Source organism: Ischnura elegans, chromosome 6 (genome assembly GCF_921293095.1).
Source record: "Ischnura elegans chromosome 6, ioIscEleg1.1, whole genome shotgun sequence".
Lineage (NCBI taxonomy): Eukaryota > Metazoa > Arthropoda > Insecta > Odonata > Coenagrionidae > Ischnura > Ischnura elegans.
The window spans coordinates 48784118-48799257 of record NC_060251.1 but is presented as its reverse complement, the minus strand read 5'-3'; the positions used below and the strand labels follow the sequence as shown (position 1 = coordinate 48799257).

General features: G+C 37.2%; 1 protein-coding gene across 1 annotated transcript in view; it reads right to left on the bottom strand.

Annotated features, from left to right (window-relative positions):
• Positions 1-524: 524 nt before the first annotated feature.
• The window catches only part of LOC124161366 (uncharacterized PE-PGRS family protein PE_PGRS54-like), a 116835-nt gene continuing 102219 nt past the window's right edge, over positions 525-15140 (bottom strand). Inside the window, exon 4 of the mRNA XM_046537681.1 lies at positions 525-1116. Coding sequence (XP_046393637.1) covers positions 525-1116 — 592 coding nt within the window. The remainder of the gene's footprint in view (positions 1117-15140) is intronic.

Genomic DNA, 15140 nt, shown 5'->3' with positions numbered 1-15140 from the left:
GACACAGCGACGAAAACTTAGATCATTCACTTTCCGACCCAAACCAGATTACACACACAAATACCACAATAAAATATTCAGAGACCAATTAGGCTTTGAATGCTAGTCATTTCACATCTCCGGCTGCAACCAAGCACGTCTTAAAAGTGTTTTTTGAGTTCGACGTTTGGGGGTGGGGGTGTTGTCAAGAGTAAAAAGTTAAGGAGACTGGTTGCTGTTTCTTTCTTATAGTCTATCCATATCCCTGGGAAATATCACCGTCCTATATTGCTTTCCCAGATCCACTGGTGTCGCATGAGTGCTTTTCCACTTTGGATCTCAGAGCACCATTCCAGTGGACCTAAAGAGACCTACTGGAACTTCGGTGAAAAAACATTCAGAGATTGGTATAGACAAGAAAGAGAGCACTGGTGAGCCAGTCCCATCAACTCCACGGAAGCCTTCATGTGATGTACAAAAAAAGTGTCAGCAGGTCCGTTCCGAGCAAAATTAAACTTCCTATGGGCACTGAGACGGTGACGTAATCAACCTTTCCCCGGTGTCGTCACGACGATCGCACCACCCCTGACGGCGTCCACCTGAACTCCGCTCCCTACGACTGCCGTGGCGCTGCTGTTTCTGTCGAAGAGGTAGGAGGTGGAGGATTCACCTCGGCTCCAGTCACCGCCTCCGCCTCCTGCCGGCGGCTTTCCGCCGCCTCCGGCTGGGGGCCCCCAGCTACCTCCTCCACCACCGCCTCCACCACTCCAACCTCCTCCGCCGCCGCCTCCTGGCCCTCCTCCTGCCCCACCCGGGCCCCAGCTACCGCCTCCGCCCCCGCTCGGTGGCCCTCCTGAGCTCCAACCCCCTCCTGCCCCCATCTGTGACCATCCGCCCCCTGGCCCCATTTGTGACCAACCTCCGCCGCCGGGCGGGCCTGCTGCCCCTCCCGGTGAACCGTAGTTGCCGGAGCCGTAGCCCCCTGACCCGTGACCCCCGGTGCCCCAACTGCCGGTGCCGTACATGCCGGAGCCGCCGCCACCACCCCCGGGGTGTGGTGGCCTGCCGCCTCCGCTGGTCCCGCTGCCGTAGTAGTATTCCTTGTACTCCACCCGTGAACCCCCTGGCTGTGGCTGCCTGTAAAGAAGGGAAGCTGATTTGTGGGAGCGTGTCTTGGAAACAATGCCATGCATGACAAATTCTTAACTGTACACTATAGCAGAGAATACAAAGGGATTAATACTTCCAAGCACGGAGTCCATAATGCACCAGTTGAAACTCAATCAGAAATATTAATTTTAAGGCCTGTTTATACGATATATTAACACATATGAGTTGATAGCTCGGATGAAGAAGCTTATGGTCATTGGATTTGGAGCATTTGCTACAGTTTGTATGAATAAAAATTGGGAGAATAAGCATTTGCTCAGCTCTGTCGGTAGCGCGTGAGCAAATGCTCAATTTAATTGCGAAGCATAAGCAAATGCTCAATTTTCAAGCATTTGGTATGAAAAAAGTAGAGAAATTGCTTCAGAGGGTGAGAAAATGCTCAGAAATGAATGCATCTCCTGCGGACTGGATGCATCAAGGAAGTTTTTTATGATTAAGGGGATTATTCGTTGCAAGAATGAGTCTTGTGGAACGGAACCGAGCATGTACGAATGCATGACCATATTAGAGCAGCTTCTATTTTCTGTACATGCATTCGTACATGTTGGGTAGTTACAAGGAGATTTTCCGTGTTAATTCACGCGTTCATGCAATTAGAAATTAAGTAATACGTGCTAATGTACCGAGTTAACAGACCTTAATATTTAGTTATTCTTTACGGTAAATAATGAAGAAGCTGCACCGTAAATAAAGCTTTCTTTCAATTTCATGCGTTGAACAACTTGGCACCAAAACCAAGATAAAATTATTAATCCATTGACACAATGTCCTAAGGAGGAGAATGATTCTAATTAAGATAAGTTATTTTCCCTGGTGAGTAGAGGAGATAAATATTCCTATAATAACGGAGCTTATTCTTATCCGGCTAGTATACAGTGAAATATTCATTTAAGCTCATTTTTCAAAATGAAAACTGTGAAGAGTTGAAAAATTTCATTTACTTCTACGCAGAGGCGTTATCATTAGGACCAAATGGCCCATAAACAGTTTTTTCTGTCCAAGTCGTTGTGGGCATTCCAGTAAATTTCTGTCCTGATTATATCACCGAGGTGCTGAAACTCGTAGAAAGGCTTGAAATTCGTATGGAGTGCAAAAACTTAATATAAAAGTATTTAATATAAAAAACAATTCCGTGAAATATCGCCCGATTTGTTGTTCAAGTCAAGTTTGTTCAATATATGAAGAAGTTGTTTGTAGAAGAAATTAGCATTTACATGAGACTATAATCCTTTTAAAACTTTGGCACTTGATAAGAGATGAGGAAACACTTGAGGCATTTTAAGCATAGTTTTACTGGAAAATACTAAAAATACCCTATGATAGACGATATCTAACAAGAAGCTAAGTATGATACGGAAAAATAGATTTTTCAACTCTCCAATTTCTCTCCAACTCGAAATTTTGGTTAAAACCATACTAAAAGTTATAGCAGATGGAAAAAAACGACAAGGACAGGCATGTAGAGTATTAAAATCGTTTGATAAATTTTCGCTTAAATCGCTTACGATTATATGCTTCCATTAATATAGTTGTAAATATATGATCTCGTCAACTTTGAGACCCCCAGGAGACGATGACAAGTAATACATTTTGGGTCAATTGGACACAATCGTTGCCAGACACGCTGTGCAGGCACAGATGACGCTTCGCTGGTAGCCAAAACGTGCCGAGTTTGCCTCAAAACATGCATATTTCGCAGAGCCCCAGCTTTGAATTTTTGGCACGAAAACAATACTCCTTTCTCCGCTCCCTTTTGCTTCGAAGAAGGGAAGACGAAGCAATTTAGACCGCACGACAGCCGATGTGGAAACTAGAGACTAGGGGGACGTATGCTTTTTAGTGTGGGACAGGGAAATATCAATTGGCTAGGGTATCTATATGGGAAAAATATTCTGGATTTAACCCCTGGCACGTGCAAAAATACCTTATATGATGGAATTTTGATATTTATAGATTTCGTATAAAAGAGTATTGTAAGGAAGATTTAGTTGATGCACCAATTACTACGGACACATATTAACTTAAAATAGAAATTTTACAGCCTTCGAAAGGATATTTTTCAAATGTATATATTTATTAAAGTAATCAGCTCATCTGATAAAAGTTCTCTTCTGCACCCAACGTTTTACAGATTAAAAGAGTCATGGCATAATAATACTGGAGAGGGAATTAGGGGATAGGGATATGGGAAGGGTTGAGGGCACATTTGGGGAGGCGGTGTTTTGGTTTCAGCGGAGGTTCGTAGTCCCAAAGATTTTTTAACAGTGCATTATTTGTTTTATCAAATGTAAGATCAAATTTTTCTAGAGCAGATTTTAGTTTCGCTATCTTCTGCACCCCGCATTCTCTTGAAACTTCCCACTACGCTTAATTGTCTAAAGGGTTATTCGTGATTACATGGTTCATCATTAGTTAGTCAATACCTGATCTTGTCACCTTAGAAACCAAAAAGAAATGATTACAAATAATATATTTTGAGACATTTCGATGAAACCGATGCCATGACTGTTGAACGCCATTACATGAGGTACTTAAATTAAAAAAGGCTTTACTCAATTCCTTAATTTCTCAATGATACCAGATTTATACATATTTGCGTTGCTCTCAATTTAGAAACTTTTATGACTGCATCCTGTATTTTCCTTCATATGTTGTATTTATTATTGATTTTGGTAATTTGACGCGTTTTATATCAAGTATAAAATTTGTAAAAGTTCGATCTTTAGAGAAACATAAAGAATTATTTTTACTTTATTTATTACTGGTTATGATTTACGGGCGTCATAGATATTCGGAATTTAAAAATTTCGGGTATTCACCTGGGTCGAAAATAATAGAAACTAGTGGGATGTATGCTGTTTGATGCGGGACAGGGAAATATCAATATGATATTTATATTGGAAAACTACTCTGGACTGGGTTCCAATTCAAAGAGTATTTTCTTGAGGTAACCGTCCGTAAGTTAAGTTGATGTGGGAAACATTGGGTGCTTGCTATGACATACTGATAAACTGGTATTTCGCACTATTATGCACGTTGTGCGATGTGGGTACCACGAACCGGAGGGCCATCTGCAGGCGATTGCCTATTCCGCATAGGGACACATCCAAGATATTCTGCCAGCCGAGCGCTTTCCGCGCCTCCGACACAACCCGTGGGCCGTTGGGCCTTGACAGCCGGAATGGGTGAAGCATTGCCTCGTTTCCGAGAGAAGGGGTTTGTAGGGTCATCGAACATCGATTAGGCGGAGTGGAACGGGAGTATGGCTCCCACGCCAACGGACGGGGCCTGATGGAATCAAATGTGGCCCGTTTGATGGTGAAAATTGATTTCATGGGGGAGCAGTACTTTCAAGTTTGTCCGAAAAGATATTCATTCTGATTAGACCCTAAATGATCCGGCTGTTCAAAAACCGGGCGTTAGAAATTGAAACACGTTTGAGAGAAAGATTTCGATACATCTTTACTCGCAGGTTTTCGCCTGAAGACGGCACGAATTGACACCAATGGTGGAGTAAAATTATAGCATTCAAGGAAAATTTCCATTAATTTTTTAAAACTATATTTACTAATGAGTGAAATAGTCGTAAAATTATAAAATCTTACACTCTAAAAATAGGGCGATAATACTTATAATAATAATTTATTTATTTTACTAGTACTCATTAGACTACAAATTTCCAAGCTGCACCAAAAAATTAGCCAAAGCAGGTTTAATAATTTAAAACCCGTTTCAGAAAAAGATTCCGATAGATCTTTAATCAGAGGCTTTCACTCGAAGGAAATACTAATAGCATTGAACCTGTTCGCGAGAGAAAATTGAAGTATTTAAGACAAATATACCGTAACTTTTGACCTAAATTTACTTGTGAGTAAAATTAATGTGAAATTAAAAAAATATTTCGTTCTAAAAAAAGACAACAATGAAGAATTTTAAAGGCTTAAAACACCATCATAATTTCATTTTAAAATCCGTAATTTCCGGAATTTCAGGAGCCCGTTTTACAAGGAGGTATTCCTTATTCCCTGGTGGTGGCCCCCACTCCAACGTCTGACGTATATAACATCATCTGTTACTTCCATAATAAAAGAAAAAAGTGCATCGATCAGAAATGTGCCCACGCCAGGCTCAATGACCAAAGATTTCGACCTGGCTTAGCAAAATATTTAATCAATATTTTTCCATATTGGATAACTGAAAAACTTGATTTATCGCTTTTACAGAAATAATATAAATTACCGTAAGTTCTATCACATACGGAGTAATAATGGAAAACGTATCATAATGGGATGATGATCAGAAATTTCAGCCAATCTTCAAAGTAGCTCAAATTTGGCATAATTTTAATGTTACAAATGATTGGCCCTCATTATACCTGTCATAAGGGGTGAGAAACGCAGTAACCAATGTGTATTCATTGCTCTAAAAACAATCAGCATTTGATGTGATCAGAAAGAAATATTTAAAATGAGCAAAAAGAGTCGTTTTCATCACAATTTAACCGTTGATAGCAATCATAAACGCTGGCTAAATAAACAAACATCTAACTGCCGATTATTTTATTCAATCTTATATACATGGCAGTGTCACTAAGAATATAAAAAAAACACGGCAGAAAATTTTTATGCATAAATCGAAGAGAATCTCAACGACAAAAACATTAGGATATATCTATCACAATCACAAATTATCCATATCTGTGGAAGCCTATTTTCCGTATCATTAAGCAATTTTGGGGCGTCTCGTGAATTTATCAGCATTTTCGAAACCAGCTGAATTTTATCGGGGCATAATATTTCAACCATTACGGGGGAAGTGATATCAATATCACACGCTCATACTCATCAATTTAATAGATTACGGCCGCAACGGACACTGGATAATGGTAATCACCCATGGATCTTTGATTTATCGCGAAACAGCGGACACACTCGGCAGTGCATGGAAGGTGCATGCTTCGGCGATAAAGTCATCCAGTTCCCATCGGATGGAGATGAAATTTCATCGCGAACTATTTATATGTTCTATAATTTAAAGGAGAAATCCAAAACACGCTGCTACCTCGGATTAAAATCAAATAGAATGAAAATATCTATTCTATCTATCTATTAACCTAGTATGACATTCATGTAAAAATGTGTGAATGAACGTTTTGCCATCTGACAGTTATTTTATTAGAAAAATTTTATGAAATGCGAGAGCTTGGTATATATTTTTGAAAAAATTCTCCAGAGGAAAATTACGCAAGAATAAATTTTCAGTGAAAGTTTTTAGATAACTACATCTTTTTTTTATAGTATCATTATATTTCCATTATTTGATGAGTATATATAACGTGCATGTTTTGTTGATAGATGCGTTGGTGAATGAGTATGTTTGTGAAAATGTTTAAGATGTTTACACTGACTTGATCATGAACGATTTTCGCTGAAGATAGAAATTGGTATTCTCAATAAAGGGGATAAAATCTCACTTTAGGCACGGAATAGGTATAATTTCACTATCTTGCTACAATTGAAACCTTTTTAAGATTTTCCACGTTAACTGCAAAATTTATCGTAATGTCACATCCATCGTCATTGTCGGTGTCTAAAGCGTTCCGAACTTAAGTTTGCAGAGCACGAAAAGATGATGATGCATCTTCACCACTTTCAAATTATTGAACATTACTTGTGAATCATCCAGTTAGAGTCAAAAAAGAAAGTGAGAGAGAAAAGAATGATTAAAATTGCAATTACTGTTCCAATCTTAATATCCTGTTTTTTTAAATAAAATATACTACTCTCTTCCGATAACTTATTCGCATAAATCACATTGATTCAAATTATAATACAATATATTAGACGCTTTTGTTAAAGATAAATAAGAAAAATTGTGACGGATAGAAATATAAATTTTATGGAAAAAAATCATCAAATTCTCCTCCCCTACCATTTCCTACAATAAACAATATTAAAAGATTACAGGTGCCAGAAAAATAAGGAAAATTTGCACTTACTCAATTTCAATTCGTTCGTAAAATTTGACCCTGGTTTTTAAGCAAAATATTATCGTCATAGGATATCAGTCGTGGATAAATTCCAAAGGGTGAAGGCTGAAAAATGAGTTTCAAGAAATAGAATTTTTCTACTCTAGAACCCACCATAAATTATCAAAAGGACGTCTTTGAGGGTGTGTTCGTTTATTTGCACCATTGGTCGCTCTAAGCATCCTGCACTACAGACCCAAGCGTACCTTGGCCAACCCGGAGGGTACTTCCGCCGCTGTAGTTCAGCTCGTTTGAGCAGAAACCCTTTACGACTAGATCACATGAGTTTCCGAGCAACGATCTGTCGGATGCAGAGGGCAAGTGGGTGGCAATATTTCTGGTAGTTTGTGTTAACAGGGCTGTTCATATCTGCCGAAAATCTGCGGATTTAATGGAACTTGGATGGGATGAAATCAAGATGCTCTAATTTTTGAGCTACGAGGTATGAACAGAACAGATTTGACTGGGATTTTTAAAATATTAATTAAAATTTATTGTTTTTTATATATCGTTTGTCATGTAGATAATTTCTTAAAAAATCTCGCGTTAATTTGAATTATATGCTAAACTATATCGGTCCCGGAAACTAACGTCACTAGTTGAATATTGGGTTACCAAACAAAATAGAAATATACAGTGTTACGTGACGGAGACAATCCTTTATGATATATAGGCAGTAGAAATTTAGGGGTAAGAACATTTACTGGCTCACTTTTTTGACCTACTAAGAATGGAACAAGAATAGAAGAAGCGGCAAAATCAATAAAAAATTTGTTTCAAGACATTTATGTCAAAACTACCCTCATATCAAACCCAACTTCTGGTTGTATCACCGAGTCAATGATTCATTCACAATCGCATGTTGACGAAACGAGTATTGGTTGAAAATGTCTCAGAAAATATGTTTTCGATACCAACGTTACAGGCTCTAATTTCACCTATTTCAGCTCTAAATTTCATTGACTAAATTTTACGGAAAATTCAAATTAATCTTTGCAATCATAGTTGACAGAAATAATTTCATTTAATAATGTGATTATAAATTGTGTACATTCATTACTGGAAGCAGTCGTTAAACCTTCATGAAAATGACAAGTTATATAAAGGAGCAACAGAGTAATAAATCATTCCCTTATGATAAAAATTTATCATTAATTTATATTGTAAAATTGTACTTTATGCATTATATTTACTCCCACACGCCTATTTGAATTTATGAATGAATTTTTGAATTTGAGAGTAAGCGACCCCTATGCACTGGAGTGACTGAACGAAGAAATGATCTCTGTAAGCTAGGCTGTTTCAATGTACGCTTGCTTTGATAACGTGCATGCCAGGAAGACCAGTCCTTATATAACTGCGTTAGACATTTACACAACATGCTACCGTGGCGTCTGCAGATTGATGTTTGCAAGAAACTTTCGGGGAAAACGTAGCATGCCCTGCCAACTCTATTTCACGAACAAGTTTTCGTACAGATAAGCGATTCAAGTCCAGCCCGGGCCAGCTAGAAGGAAACTCACCCCGAATGGCTATGTCTATTTTCGGGGGAGGAGCAAAGCAAATTTGAGGATGAGCAGTTATATTTGACGTGAAACAGCTTGCTTTGTAACTCCCCGACAGACTTTACGGCATCTCCTTGCTTCAACTTCCCGCTACGCTCGTATCGTAACGTGTGTAGTGAGGAGAAAAGATTCATGAGAATGTTTTCCAATTAGTGACCTTAGTAACCGGGGCCGATACAGGTTATCATATAATTACCCGGAAACAGTGTTTTGACAAACATTGCACACCAAAAAAGTTACGGAAAATAATCAATCAAACAAATTGAATAATATATTTTGAATGTTAAATTGATTTGCAAGAATTTGCAAAAGAGGTTGCTAAACGCACAATTAAAGTTTCTCCCCCAAGAATTCGATTCCTCTTTAAAAAATTTCCCAAACTGAATATAACCAATGAAAACCTCTTTATGGAATAAGTGAACGAAGAAAAAACTTCCGAAAATACAATTGTACTTCACCGCAGAAAATTTTAGGGTTAATGTCATTTATTACAAGTATTATGTCGATATTTAATCTGAATAATTAACCAATTAAATATTTATTTATTTCGCGGAATTGTTCAATTATAACGAGACCGAATGAAAAATAACTTTATTTACATAACTGTTGTTTGACTGTTTACATTTTGGTGAGAATTGTGACGAAAACGGATCACTTTTTCCTATGCTTTAGACTAAATAATTACACTAATATATTTGAATGAGGAATTGAAAAATAAAAGTGGCGTGTTTTTGTACACCGGATAGCGTAGTTATGGCTACATTTGCAGTATTTCTTTTAAAGGAGTCAATATATAGCGCTATCACCGTAAAAAATAATCGATATTTACTATATATCTATAAGTGACAGCAAATAGAAAAGGTGAAGAGAAAATTAATCTAGGTAAAGGAGATTTGAAGAATTCCAGAGGAGATATGGAAAAGTCGATAAGAAGAAATCAAGAATCAAAACCTGTTCAATGTACAGGTACTCATGATTCATAGGATTTTTGAATTTACTCTTGTAAATTTGTGAATTCAGAGTGGGAAGTTGAAGGGTTTAATCCCCAATTAATAAACAACGTAAATTTATAAAAATATGATACATTAGATGCATTTTTTTGAAGAAATTTTAAGGCTTAGAAGATTATCAAGCGCCTTTATGATGAATATTTTTAAAATGAGGGAATCCATGCAGATAAACGGAATGTAACTCTTCATCCCACGGAATTGACTGCCCTTCTCAGGCTTATAGATTCGATTATGCTCTTGAAAGTTTCTTCTGACATAGCAAAGGAAAATTAAGTGTTCCATATAAAATATAGCAATGGGAAATAATTAGTTTCCTCAAAGAAAAAAAATATGGGCTATTATCGGTGTTTCACAAAAATTTATGATTGCTGTTGGATCGAGTTAATTGGATTTTACATTGATATGACTTCTTGGACATGACTTCTTCACGATTTTACATTTCCTCTATTGAATATGTACAAAGCCCTAAGGCATATATCAATCTTCCAGACAAAAACACACTGGATTTAAGATTTGGATGGAAAGAAAACTTGATTAATTGTACGCAGAAAACATGGCGAAAGTCTAAATGACGGATAGCAATCCGATATGGAAGCAAAAAGCTACCGATTCCATACAAACTTTCTTGAGTTTCCCGAGGCATGAACAGTGGAAATATTAATGTGGTCTGATGAGTGGATAAAAGGCACGACAAAGTTGAGAATGAAACCTAAATTCATCGGAATGTCAGGTCGGGAAATGTAATCTTCGCTCGCTGAAAACGAAAATTCACTCGAAATTCAGTGGGGTCGAATATCTGAGGTTGTCTCGAGTATGATAGGAATGAGAGAGCAAAAATGGATTTTAGATCAATAGAAAATACAACGTCGCTTGATTGTCATTAGAATACGATTTACGCAAAAAAGAGAGTTTTTTGCTCGCCTTTCTAGCTTGCATCAAATAGGCGACACAATCTGAAACACAAATCAAAAGTGATACTTCAGAAAAAATATGGTTGATTTTCATGGAGTCAGACACGATAACAGTATCCTCGAGTCATTCAAACTAGTTATAACATTCTGCGTCGAAAAATAAAAAAAACTCAAACGATTTTATTTTATGTATTTCTATAATTTACACTTCAAAATTTAAATACTCCTGTTAATTACCACCCATTATACTGTTTAGACCTAATGGCAATGCAGTGTAATTTCTCACTGATGAAACTGAAAAAAAACTCGTGAAAATGGAAGGAATATTCTATATTAGAGGAAAATAGTTTTCGTTATTCCAGTTGACATTCAAAGAAGAGACGATTTTAAAATGGTAGCGTAGTTATAAGGGTTTTAGACGTTAAAAGCGAAATCCCCTTGAGCCTAAATCGGTCAGAACCATTTGAATTTCTTATTTAAAACATTCCTAACGCATGAAAACTCTTTCCTTCAACTTTCAATGTATAGGCGTTTGTTTATATAAGGAAGTTAATTTATTTAAGGCTAAATGTTCTTTCTTTGCAGCCAATATTTCGTCCTTTGCTGTTATCGTCAGGGCTTAAGAAAATTGGATACATTATTGCTTAATATAGCGAAAGACAAACCAAATAAACACAACTGTTACTCCACCGTTTCGCAACACTAAATAAGACAAACGTATGACAAAGGAAAAATAATGCCAAAATAGTTCATATAATCTTCGAGAGAAAAGCGATGACTAAAAATTTTTGTCCATTCTCAAGTAGTACCTACTAGTTTTTCTGTAGAAAAGTTCCCTTTAAGACGCCTGATTATGAACTGTCTGTTTTAATTGACCTTAATATTAGTGAAACCCCACGCTGTTAGTTAAGCTACTTGCTAGATTGATTTTTTCACAGATGCTTGAAGTAATAACGTATAAATGGGCCAGTGATGCCTTTGTTGCCTGGGAAACCGCAGGCTGCTGTCCCATGGATCGGACAGGCATAGTGACGCATTGATGCACTGTCCACATTTCGCACTAGAAGGATTCGTTATATCACCGCGGGGAATAGACGAGCTTTAGGACGTGGACAAAGGCACAATCCGTTTTCATCCGATGCGGAGTCTCTGATTGTCTCGCAGATGATAAAAGTGGAAAATTGGGAATTGAAATTGTGAAAAATAAAAGAAGAATTCACTGCAAAACGGACCGTGGGTACACATGCATATATCATGGGTATCTATGTCCAGTGACAGGCATCATACACGGCTATTCCGGAGAGAAAGGTCGAGGGAAGAATAGTGGAAAAAATGTTGTTCTGGAGGGGCACAGCCTACATGTAGCAGCTGGCATGAGATACGTTTTCCACGAGCGACGGACCATGAGCACGATCCTCCTACATTCGGGGTCTCTCCGGATTACGTTTTTGCTTTCAGCCGCACCGCGAGCGGCACTTGTTTTTATTTTTTTATTCCTTCGCGATCGCCACTATCACGACTATTGTTCGGGATCTGCCTACTGCGCAGTTGCGTTCTCATTCTTGCTCCAGAGGTTCCGGAGGAATTTGAAACCGTTCCCATGGAAACACAAAGAGTGTTAGGAATAATGAACGAAAAAAAAACGAAAGCGATTTCGAAGTTTTCAGGCCCCGCTTCACCCGCCCCGTGTCTCTTTCGCTCAGAGAAAGTAAACAGTTCGAGAAAAATATGGCGGGGAGAAGAAAAAACAAATGACACGCAGTTGCGTCCATCGAAATGTTTGTTCGGCGCTTGTTCATATTTTTGCACACAGAGGCGCTTGCATAGGTATGCTTGCCTAATAAATAACGGTTTATTTCGGACCAAAATATAAGTGTTCTCCCACGAATTAATCAAAGGTCACGGCTAGTGAGAGCCCAAAGAGAGAAATAAATCTATTAAAAATGCATTGAATAATTTTACACGTCACCTGTCCATAACACGCAGATATCGTGAAGCATATTTTTTCCCGTGTGCAGAGGGAAAAATTGCCAAAATAAAGCGAATCGAAACAAAATATAATGCATAAAATATGACCTAAAATAATGAGAGATAATATTTTTGACTGTTTTCAAATAAAATCTGACAGTATGACGGACAATTTATCATACAAAAAAGTATCGGATCCCTCTTAAAGGCCATCGAAAATTTTAGCCACACCGAGAGAAGGTGAGAAATTACTTTTTAGATGATATGCTGATTTTCAGATGTTTTGATTATTCCGTTTATTGCTAATTTCATTAAAAGCCAGCCATGCACGAAATTTAGAAAAACAGAAAGAAAATTGAAGTTTTTACAGCCTTCTCGCGAGGAGCACACGTAAATTACTATGATTATATTTACTACCGTCCGCTTAATAATATCTACATCACTACACAATAATATCGCAGGAAAAAAAATGTATCCAACAAATGAAAATCGTTGAATCGTCGCAACGAGCCTTCTGTGTCCGAGAATTTATCCATCATTTAGTATTTCAGATATTATATCCGATAAAACGTTTCATACATTTTTATTAATGTATATATTTATACCGAAAATTTTCATTTATAAAATTACTGAAAAGTGAGTCATTCAGCATAAACATGATAAATTTTTCAACAGCCTTGAAATAACCACAACTTAAGTAAGGTCTACTCACGAATGAGTAAACTTAAAAATATAAAAAAAAGATACGATAGCTTTTTTTCTACTGCCACTTTTCTAGTTGAAATGTGGTCAGAAATTTTCACTGACTAATTTTTCATTATTTTCCAGCTATAACGTGCGTTTTCTCTCGTGGCTTTTAATCTAAATTAAAATAGCCGACCTGATTGGTGAGCAACGAATACCCGCAAAGAGAGGTTAACATTTCCGGCATTAGCAAATGCGGCAGGTTGAGCCCATTTATAAAGCCGCCAAGGACCCAGCTCTTGATATGAAATTATCCTGTTATCTACGGGACTGCACTCCATTTGGGTATTAGTAAATCATAGAAAATTACGGGAATAAACTGCTGGAAAATTAAAAAGTACCGAGGCATAGAAAATACGGCGGTTGAAAGCCATTAGCAAAGTTGCGGAATTAAAATGTACCCTCATCATTTAAATCATTTTATGTCTCACTCGAAAAATTCTGAGAATATTAGATGAAATTTGGAGCGTCTGTTTCTCATAAATTAATGATAAGGAAGCATTGAAAAAACAAATACTTTCCCCTGAATCACGCGCAAAAGTGCAAAGATATTAAACGAAGGAATTTTTCTGGGAATAAGTCGATTGACCTGACGGACAAGATTTGATCTTCCTAGTGCAATAAAATGAAAAAAATCACGGATACACAAAATATTGTATGTTCCTCAAACTTTTTAATGGTTTAATCTAGGTTTAGACACATTCACTACACTATGTCATTTTCATAGGTTGGACTGCCGGTGTTATTTTGGTGATATTTGCTAATAATAATTGTAAGAATTTTTGTGATAGAATGGTTTGAAGGTAGGCTCAAAGCTTTGACTGCTTCACCTTTGAGAATGATATAATGTATAGTTTTGAAACCATTTCTGGACCATTTAAAAATTTATGTGAATGCTTATTAGTGTATCTGTGATTATGTTTCCTGTTACACAGAGACACAAAATATCGCCATCCACCCTTAAGTTTGTACAAAAATGATTTCAACCGGCAGAATACCCTCCTTTGGCGCTAAAAAATTCACACAGCATATTGTGAATATAACAGCTCGGCCAGACAGTTAAAGTTTCGACAGAAATCACGTGAATTTCGCTTAGTAAAACTATTGTGCGAGGAATTGATTGGAAATTGTAATATCAAATCACTCGAAATGTAATGAGTAAAATTTTTGTATTTGCAGGCGATTCGTGTGTAGTTTTTACGCCATCAAATCAGAAAGATTCGTAATTACTCTTCGTTGATTACTATCTTATCATATGTTGAGCTTCTACGTGGAGAGATTGTATCTGAAATGATAAGATATTATTCACGGCATTGGTGAACGTGGTTGAGAGGTTGTGGCAATTAAATAAAAAATCACAGTAAGTATATCACTCGTGTATAAAATAATCCTGTAATGCATAAGTCTGAAGTCTATTTTGGAGAGATAAAATACCTCAATGAAAAGCCTCTACGCCATAGATGACGCACCAGGTGAGATCTATCCTTTCAAATAAATTAACGGATAAAGGCAAATGAAAAGTGGGAATGATGCAATTTTGGGATAGCATTATCAAAGCAGTGCATCTATTTTACAATTCCAATGCCATGTTTGATACAATTCGGTCATATCAAATAAAAGTTATGGCATAATTTTTATACGCTAGCCACATATTTCCATAATTCAAACATTTATACCACACGCCGCAAAACTTGTTTACATGTCTTGTGGGCATGAAGGTTTCACGGGAATTGGCGAGAGGCTCTGTAAAAGGTTATAGATTTTA